We start from the raw sequence: 18,718 nt of genomic DNA, 5'->3' as shown, positions 1-18,718 counted from the left end.
GAAGGGGCGGGGCCACAAGAACAAGGTGTGGCACGTGACCTCGTCATCAAAGGTGGAGTCAGCGAGCCCTTACCGGCCAACCAGCGCCGAGGTGAGCCAACCGGTAGGCGTGTCATCGGAGCCGGCGGCTTGATTCCTAGACGGACAATAAAAGCGGCTGCGAGGGACTGCTTCAAGAGACGAGTGAGAAGGTAGAGAGGAGATGAGTGAGAGGGATGAGTGCGTCAAGAGATCAAAGAGAGGTGAGCTGAGTCCAAAGGATCGCGGGGCAGAAGAGTGGGTCCGCTGACATAACGCCATCCATTCACGTTGTCAGCCCGCGTGAAATGAATACGTGCAGCTGCCGCCGGGTTTCGCCTCGAGCCCGGAGCGTGGACTGCAGCCAACCTCGACGCTGTGCACCGGCCTGGACCTTCGACGCCTACCATCTGCCTGGACCCTTCTCCTCCTTACAGCCATTCCTTCCTGCCATTCCCTGTCGTGTGAGTCTGTTTGTTTTGTCCTGGGGTTATAATATAAGACTGCTTGAGGCTGCCCTGTGTCCTGCTTCTTCTTCTTCATCCTGTACATGCTTTCCCTTCCTCTTCTTTTTAGTTTGTAAATAAATTACCTTCTTCTTTCTTGGTTTTCCCTAATCCGATCGCATCCGTCCTTTCTTTCAATTGAGTACCTGTGGCGCGATTTGGCCAACCGCTATAGTCGGGTTTAGTCCTTTGTTAACGGCTCGAGCTGCGGGTTGCTAAACCACTCAGCAATCTACCATCACATCTGCGGCTCGAGCGGGGACTCATTTTCTTGCTTTGCGGAGAGATTGGTGAAGGTATTTGGGAAATCCCTTGACCAATCACCCTGGCCAATCTCACCCCACAAAGGAGCGAGATAGTTCCAGGACTCGGACGGCCAGCTTAAAAGACGAGGGGATTAACCCCCCCCCCCCCTTGGTAAGGGGAGTGCCGAAACCGAGATCCGTAACAATTGGTGTCGGGCAGTGGGATTGGACCCAAACCATATTTTTAAAACATCTAAAAATTTGGTCAAAATTTGGAGCGGCCGAAATCTAGTATTAAGATCCAAAATTTAAATCGTGCCATGGATAGTCAAGGTGATTGGGTGCCGGTAGGGGAGAATGAGGAGTTAGAGTCAATCCAGGACCCCAGGGAGGAATTGGAGGAGGAGAGCAATGAGGGTGCGGTAGCGGGGGTTGCAGGCACACAAAATGGCGGCGCCTCGCATGTGGCGGCGAGAGCCACGCCCTTTGTACCAACGGTTGAAGACATGCAATCATTTATGGCTGAAATGAGGGCCTTTATGGTCAAGTCGGGTGAAGAAATGGAAAGCACCAGGGGGCTGGGAAACCAAAGTGAGGGAATAAGAACTGAATTGGGAGGCCAAATTGGAGCAATGAGGGACGAAGCAAGGAGTACCAGTGAGCAATTGAGAAATGAGATGGGAAGCCAAATCGGGGAATTGAGAAATGACATGGGAAGTCAAATTGAGGGGTTAGACAGCAAATTTGGGGGCTAGGAAGCAAATTGGAGGGATTCGGAAGCAGATTAGGGGGCAAATTGGGGGGCATAATTGGCCAAGCCAAATAAATTAATGAGGGGTTAGCGAGGGGGCAAGCCAGGTATGAGATAAAGCAGGTGGAGAGGGAGAGAGACCGCGGAGTGGGCGAAGAGGTCGCGGGGGTGCATGACGAGCTAACGCGGTTTGAGAAGCGCGGGGTGAGCGAAGGTGAGCAAAGCGAAGTCACGTGGACGGGCATAGAAATCGCGACCCGGGGTATGGGGAAGCCGGCAACCGCTGAGGTAGAAGAGGAAATTTTAATAAAGCCGGCGGTCGTCAAGGAGAAAGAAATTAACGAATTAATTATAGTGGAAATTGGAATGGAAGAGACGCCGGATGTAGAAAAGCACTCGCGGCAGGGAGAGATGGAATATGTGCAGAGTCCGTGCCCGCATCATGATGCCGTGCTTGTTAATCCTTATAAAGATTTGCAGGTGCGTGTAGAGCGAAGAAGAACCCCGAAGGTGAGACGGGCTGTGTATGGTGCTAAGAGGTTTTGCGGGAAGGTGTTTAGCACAAAAAGAATTTTCGCGCGTTTGGGATCGAGACGGCACCTGGGTGCTCGTAAAAGGTCCATGGTGCGCGTTATGAATGGCAATGGCGCGCGTGTACGAATGGCGTCGGAGCGCGAGTGTGTTACCAAGAGTGAGGGAGAGTGCACGACAGAGTATGGGAGTGATACCGAGTGCAAGTGAGAATGCACGTCGGAGTGTATGTGTGATGAGAGTGACACGGAGAGTGAGATGGATGAGGAGTGGGTGCGAGGATGCACGCTTGGAACGGTTGAGAGTGTGCGAGAACGCACACCTGAGTTGGTTGTGGCGCGTGTGCGGGAGGGCACATCGGAGCGCATGAGTGGGTGGATGCAAGAGTGCACCCCCATGAGTGGTACGGAGTACGTACCAAGGGAGAGTGCACAAGACGGTGCGCGAGGAGGTGTGTTAAGGAAGTGTGCGAATGACGAGTGTGTGCAAGAAGGTGCATGAGAGGAGTGGTGTGTAACAGGCAGTGCGGTAGTGGAATGGACGGAGTGTGTGGAATGCATGAGAGGCACTGAGACGCCGGGTTTTGTGAGTATGAAAGGGGTCGCGTGTGGATGTGAGCATGTACGGGGAGCATCGACGTTAAACGGGATAGCGTTCAGACCGACGTATAGCCGACGCGAGCTCCCGTGCCGGGCTTTGTGTATTGCGGGAGCCGGCGGGGATCGGTGCCGTGTCGCTCTTGTTCGGAGCATCGTGCACGATCCACGCCGGGCCCCGCCCTGCACGGTCGCGTCCGCACTTTGCCGGGCAAGGCGACCGGCCCGGTTCGAGGGAAGGTAGGAGGGGTCGGAACGGCGCCCCCTGGTGGTGGCGGTGTTCCGGCTGGGCAGGATTGGGCCATCGGGCAGGAGACCGAAAGGCCCCGTGCCGGGATGGTGCTTTAAACCTTGGCCCAACCAAACCTCCTCCCCTGAACCGAATGCCAGACGGACCCAACCTGCAGGCGACCAAACCACCCGTATGCATTGCGCGGCTTTGCGAAGCCGAGCTTTGAAGTCCGAGTACTTTGACATGGACGTACCGAGAGGCTCAAGTTTAATGGACTGTGATGATGATAGTGTTTTGATTCAAAATTGGGAATAGTGAATAGGATTGGCAAATTGGATCGGCAAATTTGATGGGTAAAAATGATTGGCAGTAATGATTGGCAAATTTGATTGGCAAAAAAAATTTGGATGGGCAAAATTGATAATGGGAGATGCCCGATGTAAAGGGATGGCAACTCTGCCATCCCTCCCATCCGCCAGGGCACATGATCATTAGTTATGGGGTTTTGGCTGTGTAAACTAGCCCGGGAGGGTTAGGATAAAATGATAGGAATTTCGAGAAAGATGACAATAGGTAACTTTAGATTTAAGTAGCGACATGATACCTGTAGAGGGGACGTAGCATAGCTTAGTGGATTATAACGATGTGGGAGCACCTAGTATAAGGGAGGACGGGGGGCGCGAGTTTCAGAAGGGAGTAGTCAGCTTAGATGATGCAGTGTGTGTGCAGGAAGTTCTTTGTGGTGAGCATGATGATTGGCATGATTGTGCATTGAGCAGAGTATGGTGAAAGGTGTGATTGTGAGTTGTATTGAATGAATGAGCCTGGGAGGAAAGACGGGTGCACGTGCCACCAGGTGTGCAGGTAGTAGGGTCAATATACAAAAAAAACTCACCTAACCCCCAAAAAATTGATACAAAAGGTTTTTCAATGGATTCTGGTACCATTGGGCATGCTAAATAACATACTAAAAATCTAGTAACATCTGACTTCCGGAAAGGGGTCATTTTCAAGATGGCGTCCAAGATGGCTGCCGGGAGCTTAAAATGGCCATATCTCAATTATTATTATTCAACCTAGAAAGGTGGTTTTGGTGTCTAACCCTAGGTTTTAGGGCCCAAGGAATCCAATTGAATCAATAAAATTACCATCAGTTAATTATTTATTGACAAGTCCAAGATGGCATCCCCAAGGTGACATCCTGATCCACTAAAATGGCTCTGTCGAATAGTAGTCAACCTAGAGAGATTTTTTCAGTGTGTATACCTAGGTTTAAGGCACCCAGGAAATAATCAAAATTACTTAAATAAGCACAAAGTAATCAGGTAATCCAGTAAGCCAGGTTTACCAGCCCATTAGGCATTTGTTGTCTTATACAGTTAGTCGCTATTCATCGTCATCCTCCGACTCCTCTGGAAGAAACTTGTTATGTGGATTGTCACATTCTTCAAGTTGGCACGGTCCACAGGCAGTAGTACATGGTAGTCCATATCGTCTACAAGAGCAGCGGAGCAGTTACAATGAATGACCTTCAAGAGACTGTCTGGAGCAGCGTTCATTCTTGACATAAGTGGGACAAACTGATTATCCTGCAGGCTCCACCCCCATTTCATGGCATCCATACCCTCTTCTTTTCCCATCCACACCATGATCTGGTAGTACGCTCTACGACAGTGAAGTTTGGTAGCAGATTCAGTTGGGGGCAGACGTTCGGGTGTTACATAAAACGAAGCAGAGACAACCTTCTTGCTGAAGGTGTTATATCGCATTGTTGCAAGGGAATCTTTGCACTTGCCACCAAAGAGGAAAGCCATTACTCGGCATCCAAGGTCATCGATCACCTCTGTGGTCTGGTTTGGGATGGTGAATGTGTTGGCACAAGACCGAAGGACAGGGTCTCCTTTTACAAGCTTCTGGAAAGAAGTCTTTTTGCCAACACCAAAAATCCGAGAAGTCGTGTCACAACCAGTCATGGCATGGATGAATATCAACTGAGAACACACGTCATGTCCGAGGATTTCTTTTAGACGGTTGATGTCATACACTTTAAAACTGCCATCAGCTTTGGACTTGTCTGATCTGAAATAAAGGCTCTTACTGTCTCCCTGCGCATAGTAAAGGAGTAAGACAAGGAGATCAGTATCTTCTCCAATCAGTGTAGTGGTGTGTAGAAGAGATGCCTCCACTGCAGCCTTTACTATATCTACGTCAGCATCTCCAGGTGCATTGACCACAGTGCAATACCTTTCTCTCAGTTCATCACTTATCATCCCGATCAGTCTGTTTATTGATATCTCTTGACAGGACCTCCTCCTTCTTGCCTGAGAACTTTGTCTCAGCAGTGAAGCTGACAATGGGATGAATATTGTGTCCTCTTCTCTGATGCGTGTTGTCTTTAATGGACGGCCCTTCCTCATAGCCATCAAAGGCAATGGTCGTAGCTGAACCATAATGCTGGATGGTGAAGTCAGCATACGACTGCGCTATTTCACCATAGCTTTCTCCACTCTTCCATGGTATTCTGTGAAGGAGTGAACCTCCATCAAGGACGTGGATCTCCGTTTCTGGTACAGAATCTAGGATGGCATCACTTGCATGATCATAGATTGCGTGAGCTAGTTGTGGCTTATCAGCCTTTCGGAAGACGTTTCTGGCTTCAAAGAGGGCAGGAGGGAAAGGACTGAGCTCATAACTCATAACCTCCTGCAATGACAGCTCTCCAGTTTGGGAGACTACCAGGAAACTTTGAAAAAGAAGTGCAGAATCAATGGTTCTATCAGGAGCGACCTTTATAGCTGATGTTTGTCCAAGGGTTCTGGCTTTATCCTTTCTACTGAATGAGAATGTGAATGCATACTGTCCAATCATTTTGTGCATGATTTTGCATCCAACAGACTCATATTCATGCACAGTCACACCTTCCTGAGCCACAACACCAGTGACAATGTTCCTAAATGAAGAGTCTGGCGAGAAAGGTGAGCATCCTACAAGTTTTGAACTGATCTCCTCCAGGTCAGCAGCGTCCCTTTTCATCCTTGACTCCGTCAAATCCTTGTGCTGTTCAGATGTCGTGTATGACAGGTTTGTGAACTCCTGCATTGCGATATTGTACTCTGATGTTATGGGGCTTGACATGGTCCAAAGGGCTCTCTGCTCTTCAGACATTCCGCTTCCGCGTGTCAGACCTCCAGTGGTCTTCAACGACCTCATCAACGTCTGCTCAATGACAAGATCTGAACTGAGGCCTGCCCATAACTGGCTGCTGTGACGGATAACATGAAAACCCTTTTCGAATTTTCTGATGGTAATTTTATTGATTCAATTGGATTCCTTGGGCCCTAAAATCTAGGGTTAGACACCAAAACCACCTTTCTAGGTTGAATAATAATTGAGATATGGCCATTTTAAGCTCCCGGCGGCCATCTTGGACGCCATCTTGAAAATGACCCCTTTCCGGAAGTCAGATGTTACTAGATTTTTAGTATGTTATTTAGCATGCCCAATGGTACCAGAATCCATTGAAAAACCTTTTGTATCAATATTTTTGGGGTTCAACCATATATTGACCCCTCTAAGGCGACACCAGGTGTGTGGGCACAGGTGTGCAGGTGAAGCACAGGTGTATGGAGAATGGTTGGATGAAATGAATGGCATGGAATACATGAAGTATGGAATAGATGGTCTGGAGTGAATAGAGCATAGTGTGAATGGAGTATGGAATAGATGGAATGGAGTATGGAATGGATGGTGTGGAGTGAGTAGTGTGGAATACGTGGAGTGGAGTGGTTGGTGCGAAAGGAGTGGATGGGGATGATGGACCCCTTCACTAGTACCCGGGGAGGGTAGTTTAAAAGTAGGTAGAGGGAGTAGGTAAATTGTGGTTGGATATTGGCATCTGTGGTGCGAGTAGTTGCACAGAGTGTTGGATGGGTGCGTGAGTAAAGTGGATGGGTGGGCGTGTGGCTGAATTTGTAGTTATGATCATTGCCCACCATAGTTTCCCACCTAGTGTGCGGAGTAACCAATTCCCTTGGGGTTCCAACTGCATGCGGTCCGAATCCCTTGGGAGTTATGCTCGGAACGATGCCAGTTGGAGGTTATGGTCCTTGACCATGACATTACGTCACCAACTCCCTCGGAGCTTCAGCTGCATGCGGCTGCAGTTCCTTGGGGGTTGTGGTAGTTGTGTGACCATTTGTAGTTATGGGCACTCCGCCACTGTTAGTCTTTTTTTTCCTTTTTTCTTTTTTCTTTTTTTTTGTTGTATACAGAGTCGAGGCTCGTGAAAGAGCTAACATTTATCAAACAAACAAATTAAACAAACAAGCAAACAAAGTATATAAAAAGGGGAGCGGTCGACAGGATGGGGAGAGAAGGGGAGGAAGCACACAAACACAACATTTGAGAGGAGGGACATCGGGAGATGTATGGGAGGTTGAGGGCCTGGGGGGAGGCAGGATAGGTATAAAACGCAAGCACACCAAGGACTTCCAGGAAAGAAGTCAAAAGTCACCTCAAAAAAGTGGATTTGGGGTGAAATTAGCGGGGGTAGAAAAGATCAAGGTTTTGGATTGGGGAAGATATATAAGAGATGGTGGTGAACAGCCATTTTAAAGACCTGGAGGGAGGAGTGGGATTGAAGAGAGTGAGGGAGTTTGTTCCAGAGGCGGGAGAAAAGAGGAATGAAGGAGTGAAGGTGAGCAGAGAGTCTTGATTTTGGCAGTTTAACCATAAGAGGGTTGCAGGCAGATCTTGTGCGACCTGCAGGAATATTTGGGGGACAGAGCCCAGAGAGAGCTGGGGGAGCAAGGCCGGAGAGGAGTCGGTAGAAGACGGAAAGACCACCAACCTGCCTGCGGTGAGTAAGTGAAAGGCCCTTGAAGATAGCGTCATCGCGGGAGATTCCAATGATTCTGAACGCTTTGGTTTCAACAGCGTGAAGACGAGCTAGGTGTGAGGCAGGAGCACCAGCCCAGAGGGGAGAGCAGTACTCCATTGAGATGCGGATGAAAGCCTTGTATGTGGTGAGGAGTTCAGGTGTGCCAAGGAAGGACTTCGCATGACGGAGGATGCCCAGTCGGCGACTGGCTTTGGAGGCCAGCTTGGAAATGTGGTTTTCCCAGGAAAGATCATGGCAGATAGTGAGACCCAAAAGCTTGAGTGACAGAACTTCTTGGAGAGGATTATTCAGAAAGTAGATGGGAGGGTTGTCCAGTCGGTCTTTTCGGAGAGACATCGTAAGAGTGTGAGATTTGTCAGGATTGAAAGACATGTTCCACTTGTTTGCCCAGTCAGTGATTTTGTCTAGGTCTGCAGAGAGTGAGGAGGCTGCAGACTGCCGATCTAAGGGATGAGGAATGGAGCGGCAGAGAGTGGAGTCATCAGCAAAGAGATAGAGAGGATTTTCAAGAGAGTCAGAGAGATCATTGATGAAGACCAGAAAAAGCACAGGGCCTAGAACACTGCCTTGGGGAACTCCAGCCTGAACAGGAAGAGGAGATGAGAGAAACCCATTCAGGGCCACACGTTGACTACGACTATAGAGGAAGTCCGCCAGCCATGCGTGGAGATTTCCATGGATACCAAAGGAGGAGAGTTTGGTGAGCAGAGCGGGGTGCCAGACCGTATAGAAGGCACGTGATATGTCGAGGGAGACAGCTCTAATTTCCTGTTTGGCATTGAGGACCTCCATCCATTGTTGAGACAGCAGAAGCAGCATGTCCAGAGTAGAGTGACCTGGTCTGAAACCAAATTGATGATCAGAGATCAAGCCATTGGAGAAGAGGAAAGATTTCATATCCGAAGCAATGATGGATTCCATGACTTTGCTGATAATTGGGAGAAGGCTGATTGGTCTGTAGTTGCTAGGATCTGTTTTTGCACCTTTTTTGTGCAAAGCGGTGATGTTGGCTGATTTCCTAGCAGATGGCAGTTGACCTTGAGCATAAGAGAGGGTGAAGAGAACAGAGAGAGGGAGTGAAAGAGCGGAAGAACAGGATTTTAGGACCCGTGGGCTGATGCCGTCAGGTCCAGTTGCAGAATCAGAGTCGAGGGTTGACAGAAACTCTTCCACCTTGTCAGGAGGAAAGGACACGTAGTCTGTCGGCCAGGCGAGGCTGCAGGTAGGTTCTGGGAGCCAGTTAGAGATCAGGGGGTGAGAGAGCCAGGAGGGGCCTTCCCCAGTTAGGGTAGTTGTGTAGTTGTGAGTGGGGCCCAATGATCCTAGGAGGAGGACTCGGGTAGCCCGATGCCAAGGAGGGCAGGAGAGTGGGGTAAGGGAGCCAGAGGGCCTTCCCCAGGTCAGGAAAGGAGCTAGGCAAACTCGGGTGGCGACGTTCAGTAGCGGAGGTGCGCAGGTAAGTAAGACCTGCTAGGGGAGCCACACGACTCAGCCCCGAAATTGTGCAAGGGCACAGAAGGAGGAATCGGGGGAGTGAGACCCCAAATTGGTGAGCACCACAGTTTGGTTCAATGGGAGTTCGGTTCTTAGAACCACATAGTGTAAGATGGCCAATGGTTTGGCAGGGAAAGACCCCGGGTAGAGTAAAAGTGTTAAAGTCATTTAGAAGTAGAGTTAGGATTGAAATCTCTTCGCACCATCTACATCCACTCACCAAGGTGACAAGACTCCACACCACCGGTTTGTTGCAAATGTTTTGGAAATGTGAGACGCATCATGACGTGGGGATGACATTGTGCTTGTTGTTCCATCTCTTCCTCCTGAGGAGGAATTGATGAGAAATTGGGTTTGATGGCAAATTTGGTTAGAGGGATTGATAACGAATTTGGATGAGGGGAGATATGGGGAAGACAGGACATTAGTGACGAATTTGTAAATGTGTAGAGTTTTGTAAATACAGGGTAAGGGCAAGGGTAGGGTAGGTGACAGGGGGGGTGACATACGGTAGGAACGAGCTTTCTCCGCTCGGTCCCATGCACATCTCACCTCTGCATTACCTTGTTTTGATGTGTACCCTTGCGACCTTGCCCCGATGCTTGCTGTGTCCTTTCCTTCCCCACTCACGGCTTGTTCTTTTGGGTCCGGGGGGGAGTGCACAGGTAGCCGCACTTGTGTGCCTGAGCCGCCGCTGCACAGCCTGCCTGGACCGGTACACCACCTTATGGACTGCACAACTTGTGGCCGAGCACCACTTTATGGACCACACGTTTTTGTGGCCAAGCACCACACCGATGGACCCCATGTGTTGGGGCCTGTCCCCTCTGCTGGGACCGGCCATGATGGCCAGAGCAAAGCTTGCTTGCGGACCACGGAGAGGTGGCCCCCTTTACCATGCAGGTGGACCACCCTTAGTTGGCCCCTGTTGGCCCTAAATAAAAATGGACGCGTTGTGTGCCTTTTTATTATTTCAAATAGGCCGCAAGCAAAGAACAAGACAACAGCAAGAAACATCGGACCAGCAGAGCAGGGGAAGCAGGAGCTGACAACCAGGTCATCAGTTTGTTTTTTATGTGTGCAATGAGCACTGGATGGTGCTTTGTGTATTTATTGGTGTTTCAGTGCTTATTGGTGCTGATTGGTGCTTTGATGCTTTGTAATGCTCTTGTGCTCGGGGGTGCACTGCAATATCAATTGTGCATCCCCAGGCATTTGAGTATGGTGTATTGGTGCAGTGCTGTGCATGCTTCTTCCTCTTTTCAAAAGATATTTTGTCTCCCAAAATGACAGGTCCTGGGTTCACATTGTAAATACCAATTAGTGTTTTGTAAATGATGCTCCCCACCGTAAATGTGTAGTTTCAAAGCCATTCCACAATTCGGTTATTCTGTGGGCGTGAGTCTGTTAGGTAGGATGCAACGTAGCAGGCGGGACATACGTAGTTGTTTTAAAACTGTCGCACTCAAGGGTAAGGTTAATAGTAGAGGGCTACTACACCTGAGTGTCACATTAAGTAAAGTTATTTCGGGGCGGGACGGCCCTAGAGGAAAGATGGGTGCTGGTTATGGTTTTTAGAACCTTCACTAGTACATTTTAGTAAATGTTTCCCTTATAAATGATCCCCTGTAAATATCCCCATCAATTGGTTTTGTTAAAGATCGCACCCTAGTTAATCCATGTGCAACACGTGGCGAACCATAGGACCTCTCTGTAGTTATTTCATTATTATGTGTTTCAGTTAAGGATCTGTTCCCAATAGTTGAATCTGCGTTGCATTAATCAAATAAGATAGGCCCCATTCCATCCATTTTGCTCTCTCTCTCTCTCTCCAAATTGTGGTACTTCTTCTTGCCAGCCGCTTTCGCTGCCGTTTGCATTGGGCTGTTTGCTGGCACCACGCCGCCATAAGCCATGCGGTTAAACCGAGGAAGAAGGAGTGGGGCCACAAGAACAAGGTGTGGCACGTGAACTCATCATCAAAGGTGGAGTCAGCGAGCCCTTACCGGCCAACCAGTGCCGAGGTGAGCCAACAGGTAGGCGTGTCATCGGAGCCGGCAGCTTGATTCCCAGACAGACAATAAAAGCGGCTGCGAGGGACTGCTTCAAGAGACACGTGAGAAGGTACATAGGAGATGAGTGTGAGGGAAGAGTGCGTCAAGGGATCAAAGATAGGCGAGCTGAGTGCTAAGGATCGGGAGGCAGAAGAGTAGGTCCGCTGACATTACGCCATCCATTCACGATGTCAGCCCGCGTGAAACGAATACGTGCAGCTGCCGCCGGGTTTCGCCTCGAGCCCAGAGCGTGGACTGGAGCCAACCTCGACGCTGCGCACCGGCCCGGACCTTCGATGCCTACCATCTGCCTGGACCTTTCTCCTCCTTACAGCCATTCCTTCCTGCCATTCCCTGTCATGTGAGTCTGTTTGTTTTGTCCTTTGGTTATAATATAAGACTGCTTAAAGCTGCCCTGTGTCCTGCTTCTTCTTCTTCACCCTGTACATGCTTTCCCTTCCTCTGCTTTTTGGTTTGTAAATAAATTACCTTGTTCTTTCTTGGTTTTCCCTAATCCGATCGCATCCGTCCTTTCTTTCAATTGAGTACCTGTGGCGCGATTTGGCCAACCGCTATAGTCGGGTTTAGTCCTTTGTTAACGGCTCGAGCTGCGGGTTGCTAAACCGCTCGGCAATCTCCCATCACATACGCGGCTCGAGCGGGGACTCATTTCCCTGCTTTGCGGAGAGATGGGTGAAGGTATTTGGGAAATCCCTTGACCAATCACCCTGGCCAATGTCACCCCGCAAAGGAGCGAGATAGTTCCAGGACTCGGACGGCCAGCTTAAAAGACGAGGGGATTAACCCCCCCTCGGTAAGGGGAGTCCCGAAATCGAGATCCGCAACAATAATTTCAATTAACATGTTACCATGGGGCAAAATAAATAGGGCAAAATGGAGAAGATAATCATGAGGGCCGCAAGGCTAAAAAAGACCCTGAGGACCCCAATAGCCCCGAAGACCCAAAATACCTCGAAGACCCAAAAGACCGGGAAGACCGAAAAAAACCAAAGACCCTTAAAGACCCAGAGGAACCAAAAGACCCCATCAACTCTGAAGACCCCAAAGACCCTGAAGACCCAAAATACCCCGAAGACCCAAAAGACCCAGAAGACCCAAAAAGACACTGAAGACCCAAAATCTTATTATAATAGAGCAAACGTATATGATTATGTCGTTATGTCTGCGCCGATAACGTCTTCTTCTTCTTCGAATAAATTATTAACACCCTCTTAATTACGTTGAGACGACTGAGACCCGTCAGACCTTTGATGACCCCTTTAATTCCCCCAAGACCCTAAATACCACCAAGTCCCCCGAAGACCCAAAAGACACTTAAATAACCTGAAGAACCAAAATACCACAAAGACTCTGAAAAGACCCAGAGGAAACAAAAGACCCTTAAGACCCAAAAGCCCCTGAAGACACTGAAGACCCAAAACACATGTAAAGGCCCAGAGCATCCAAAAATACCCTGAACACCGAAATGGCCCTGAGGACCCAAAACACCATGAACAACCAAAATACCAAAAAGACACCGAAATGTTCAAAGATGCCTATCTCTCTGAAACGACGTAGTGAGGGAGGCAGAGCGCGCCGAGTCACGCCAGTATTATTCATGGAGATGGTTCACAAATTTGTTCGCGTTCTACGAGAGAGTTCCTGGTTTGTTTTTGACGAGAGTGCAGTTGATGTAACATTCAAAAGAGATTTGACAAGGCACCACATAAAAGGCTACGACTTCGTATGAGTAGGTAACTGCATTGAGAATTAACATATTTTTAGGAATTAAACGGTGCTTGTTGAAGGGGGAATGTCAGATTGAGAAATTGGATTGGATGGCCTCAGGAAACAATTTGAGGACCACGATTGTTCGTAGTTTGTATCAATGATGACACAAAGATTGGAGGAAAGATCGATAGCAAAGGTGGGGTGGGACAAGGGGTGGTCATCAGATTGTGGAAAGCTACACAGGTATTTTGCGAACACAGAAATCTATTTCAGAGGTGCAGTTCAATTTGATCAGAAATAGAAGATATTTGGGAATGGGAAAGAATAACAGACATCGTGTACGATATTATACAAAGGGCAGCCCCAAGAGGGTGACATGGGAGACGGTTGGGGTTGTTTATACCAGGTGTAGACAGTCAGGGTAGCATCGTTTCAGAAATCCAGAGGAAATGCAAAGAGGATTTTAATGTTTATTAAAAGTGGGATTGTTTCTGGATCAAGAGTTTGCGTTAAAATGAGTAAAAAAAAAAACCTGAATAAAACATTCACAAGAGGAGACTTTGGATGGAAGCAATGCAGGGGGATTTCCAGTTACAAAATGGCTTTCCTTGGAGAAAGTGGTAGTCAGGACAATCAATACTTTTAAATAACATTGGTTGGGGACTTAAAATTGAAGGGAGAGAGGCACCGGTACATCGTCTGACAGGCCTGAGCTTGGGACTGGTTATTGTGACCTGTAAGTATTCTGTGAATATAAAATAAAATGATTTTAAAATGACATTGCACATCAAGTGTTGTGAAGGATAATATCGCATGTGTTTCTGAATTCCTTCCTCCCCACCCAATCATTCCACTCCCCTCTTCCATTCCTTCTCTCTCCTCGATAGTACCCTGTCTGTGTGTTTATCATCCTCACTCCCACCCCTGCCATGAATTGTGTTGCCTTATTTAGATTCAGTTGCAGGGTTTTGGACAAGGTCGAGGCATGATGGGCCGAATATCCTCCTCAAATGTGTGTGTGTGTTTGTGTTTCTGTGTGTCTGTGTGTCTGTGTGTCTGTGTGTGTGTGTCCATCACAACCAATTGATGTTAAAGTACCGGGATGAAGGGAACGGGATATGGCAATGCACAAAATGTCTCAACCTGGACATCATATCCTTCCTTCAACACTCATTGAATTTCCAACATAAAGAGAAAGAATCATCATGAGAACAAGGTGGTTATTTTATCGTTATTATTATTACTAGGGCATGCCCGTACTATATATAAGCTAGGACGTGCCCGTACGTGGGTGCCCGTTCCTTGACAAAAATAAAAATAAAAAAAAATTTGTGTAGGGGTGTGTGTGTGTAAACATCCTAGGGCGTGCCCGTACGTGGGTGCAAAAAAACATGCGTGCAAACAACAACAACAAAAAAAAACTTTGAAACCACGTGGCAGTTACGACCACAGAACCCCCCCCTCTATTTACATGAATGGTTTGGTCCATTCGCAACGACCACAGAACCTCCCCCTCTATTTACATGCAATGGTTTGGTCCAAAGCGAACGGCTTGCGGTGTTTGGTAAAGAAATCGCCATAGCTCGGTAACTACTTGTCCGATTAATTTCAAACCTTGAAAAGGCACATCCTCGGGTCCCCAGCAATATACCTGGCAAGTTTAAAGTATATCGGACCCGTGGTTGTCGAGAAACAGCGGTCACAGACAAACAAACAAACACACACACAGACACACACACACACACACACACAGAGATTACTGGAATTATAGATAGATTATTATTATTATTATTATTTATTTCAACAGATGAAGTGCAATTCAGTGGTGAGTGATTACACTATGTATTGGTTATTAAAATATCCATTTTGTGTTCAAAACATGAAAGGGGCATGATGAAACACCTTTATCTTTTATACACCCATTAAACCACCCCCACCCATCAAAAATTGCTGAAGCAAGTCTTGCAAATTATGATTACGAGCAACGGTACCCGCCCTGCAGGTGGGGCTTCAATTGGAAAGCCTAAATGAAAAGGAAAAATATCGGAAATTGAAGGCTTTTTTTTATTTTAAATGATTCATATAAACATCAGTTGAATCATATCACATGCAAATCATCAAAATCTAAACAGTACATGGCGCCCATTTTGAAAAAAGATTGAATTCTGCAAAACGGAAGCGGCCGCTACACGTCTTTCTCAGTCGCACGTTTATGTGTAAAGAGTGCGCGCCGAATCTGTAAGACGGAAGCGTCCACTACACCTGTTTCTCAGTCGCTTTGCACACGCTGCCGTGTTACTTCGGAGCCGCACGTTTATAGAGGAAGAGTTCGTCAGGAGTCGATTCTCTCCTGGTGCATATAATTTCAACAAAAGCCACATCACTGTTCATATCGGTAAATATTATTCCATCGTGTTTGAAAAACTGGAAAATTGGAAAACCTGGAAAAATTGGAAAAACAATACAGCTTATTTTACTCCAGGGGGTCCGAGGATTACCCACCCAAAATATCGTTGCGATCGGTTAAGCCGTTTTTGCGGTACCTTCGAACGGACAGACGGACGGACATTTGGTGAATTATAGGAAGATGTAAAAATTTGCTCATCGTTACCTGCGTCCCATGTTTGACTGTCTCCGTCAACCTTCGACCTCCGCCCTGCTATTGGCATTTTCCCTTTCTTTTTCTGTTCCCTTAATGATGTTTTCTGCTCTGTTCTGTGTCATAGTTCTTCCATGAGCCGAGAGCTTGTGTGTGTGTGTGTGTATATATATATATATATATATATATATATATATATATATATATATATATATATATATATATATATATATATATATATATATATACATATATATATATATGTATATATATATATATATATATATATGTATGTATATATATATATATATATATATATATACATATATATATATATATATATATATATATATATATATATATATATATATATATATATACAAAACAATAGTTATAAAAAAGGACACCTCTGTAGTCTTACCTGTGCAGTAAATCTTTGTAACCCTGAAAAGGTAGAAAATAAACAAAGATCAGCATCAGCTATCTGGATCTGTTAATCTGGTTTAATCAAATTTAAATCCGTTCAGTACCACAAACATCCATGTAGTTTTCTCGTGAATGTTTGCATCAAGTGTACTCTGAGGTTTTGACACTAAAACTGCTGAGCCCTTTTTATATGGGTGGGCACGAGCCATGGAACACCAAGGACACGTGAGTTGTACATAAATGGAAGCTCTTTTGGCACTGCACCATAGACCACTGCCCACTCATTGCACGAAATCGTAACCATAAAACCAACCGGAAGCCATATATACAGTACATATATATATACACAGTCGCGTGAAAAATTAAGTACACCCCATGTAAAGTTTTGACTTTTTCAACATATTTCAACCTACAGCGATTTGATCTTCATTTCAACAATATTGAAAGATAAAGGTGATATAGTATCACAAATATCATGAAACATTTACATTTTGTAGTCCATTGTGTAATTTTAATAAACATAAATGCAAATTTCGCATGTGGAAAAAGTAAGTACACCCCTACATTTATCACTACTTCAAATACCTAAAATTAGAATCAGGTGCACCAGCTCAGGTGCACATGATTGGAACATCGTTAGAGAGGATGTTGGAGGCACCTGTCTTATTTAAACCTCAGACATTTTGTTTGGTTTGCTCTTTGTTGTTGAAGTGTGCGGTGTTACGTGATCCTCCCCAAACCCCGGTCACGGTGTACCTCCGAGCCCCGAAAGGAGTCACGGCAGAAAGATGTGATATTATGTGTGTCAATGACCAATGGTGAAACTACACCAACCGATTGTTGCCAAAAAACAAGTATTGTATTAATGTCACACAAGAATAACAGCACAAGTACAATATTCTTTCAATTGCACAACCAAAATACCATGTAATTCCTATGATGGCACCATCAGTTTCTTACTCAATAAATCACTGTGCTCCAAGTGAGCGAAAAGAACATTCCCCAAAGTCTCTGTCCCGGCACCAAGCCAAAGTCGATCCACGCTCCGGTGATCGCAAGAAAAAGGTCGTATCGAGACCAGAATCCAGGTCGGCTGACAGTCAACGCTGCCAAAGAGGCGCAAATGTGCACCCAAAAGGCGACTGGGATATCACACCTTCGGGTATGAACGTTCAGCGGCTCCCAAATGAATAACCGCAAATTCCCACTCGAAATCCATGTGAGACACGCAAACCAGGCTAACGGCTGGGTGCAGTGAAATGGCTGGAGCAAGGTGAAAAGGCTGGAGCGATGCGAAATGGCAGGAGCGAGTCGAAATGGCAGGCGGGCCCGTAATGGAGGCGTACATGCTCTCCAACAACGATTCTCTTCGGAATCAAACGCAAAACCTGTCACGCAGGTTTATCTGTCACAGCGATCACAACTCTGTCCCAGGAATCCTTTTCCCGGGAAAACCAAAGTTCGCTCGTGACCCACATTCGCCAGCATCTGCTCAAGACCTCAAAGCAGCTCGGCTTCTTCTCCCGACCTCCTTGCTCCGCTTTTTGCTTCCTCCCCCTCTTCTTCCGGTTTCTCCCGATCCGGTTTCTGGTTTCGTTTAAAACACTAATTTTTCACCTTTTGAAAACAGTAATCTCCATTTCACTCAAACTACACCAAGAATAGTACCACCTTGAGAGGCCATTGTGGGGGTTGGCCTTTTTCGGGCACCGTGGTTGTTGTTGTTTTTGTTGGTCCCCTTTTTGAAGCAATGTTTTACGGCCGGATGCCCTTCCTGCCGCCAACCCTTTTTGTCGCCTTTTACGACAAACAGGGAATTACCAGTGAACTGGTACTCAATTAGCCGACCGTGGAAGGATGACAGGCTGAGTCAACCCCCCTGGCGTTAATTCAGCGATCGACCGGGATTCAAACCCAGGATCCTGGGATCCTAAGCTGGCACCCTAGCCGTTAGCCAAACACCAATACATGGAACCAAAAATGCTTACAGTGGATGAAAACCACAATGATGGAAGTGACGAATCCGTAACACTCCCCACCCACAAGAAAGAAAGTTTGAACATCGTGAAAACTTTCTTTTCATGCAAAAAACCCTTTTTAACAAACAAAAGTAAATATCATACCCAAATGATCAACTCGCGTGAGCAACGAAAATTAATATTCCCCAAAATAAAGCAACAAAACTTCCAAACACCCTACAGGAATTCTCAAAGTTAGTTCACTCTGGATAAAGCATCAGCAACGACATTGTCCCTGCCCTTTACATGCTCAATTTCCAAGTTGAACTCCTGCAAAGACAAACTCCATCTCATCAACCTCTGATTTTTATTTTTCATTTTTTGAATGAAGGTTAAGGGGTTGTGATCAGTGAAGAGTTTTAACTCCGGATTCTCTTGCACCCCGACTACAGGCACGACAGGTGAGACAGCAACCATTTTTTTCACAGGATTCCTCTCATAATTTTTCTTCAGTCGATTGACATGACACAGCTGCCGCTTTTTCCGTTGGTCGGGAGTTGTCACCACATAATCTGTTTCATTAACCCTCCTTTCGATTGCATAGGGACCAAAATACCAAGCCTGTAGTGGCTGACCTGGAATAGGAAGCAACACTAACCCTCGGTCCTCAGGACTGA

General features: G+C 46.7%; 1 protein-coding gene across 2 annotated transcripts in view; it reads right to left on the bottom strand.

Moving 5' to 3' along the window:
• Positions 1–18,718, bottom strand: part of LOC137416086 (E3 ubiquitin/ISG15 ligase TRIM25-like) — a 141,911-nt gene that overhangs the window by 99,863 nt on the left and 23,330 nt on the right. For both annotated transcript variants that reach the window (XM_078770239.1, XM_078770240.1), the window contains exon 5: positions 16,079–16,101. In XM_078770239.1, the coding sequence (XP_078626365.1) occupies positions 16,079–16,101 (23 nt within the window). The remainder of the gene's footprint in view (positions 1–16,078; positions 16,102–18,718) is intronic.

The sequence above is a fragment of the Myxine glutinosa genome, chromosome 1, assembly GCF_964187855.1.
Source record: "Myxine glutinosa chromosome 1, kmMyxGlut1.1, whole genome shotgun sequence".
Taxonomy (NCBI): domain Eukaryota; kingdom Metazoa; phylum Chordata; class Myxini; order Myxiniformes; family Myxinidae; genus Myxine; species Myxine glutinosa.
This window is presented reverse-complemented; position numbering and strand designations above follow the sequence as displayed.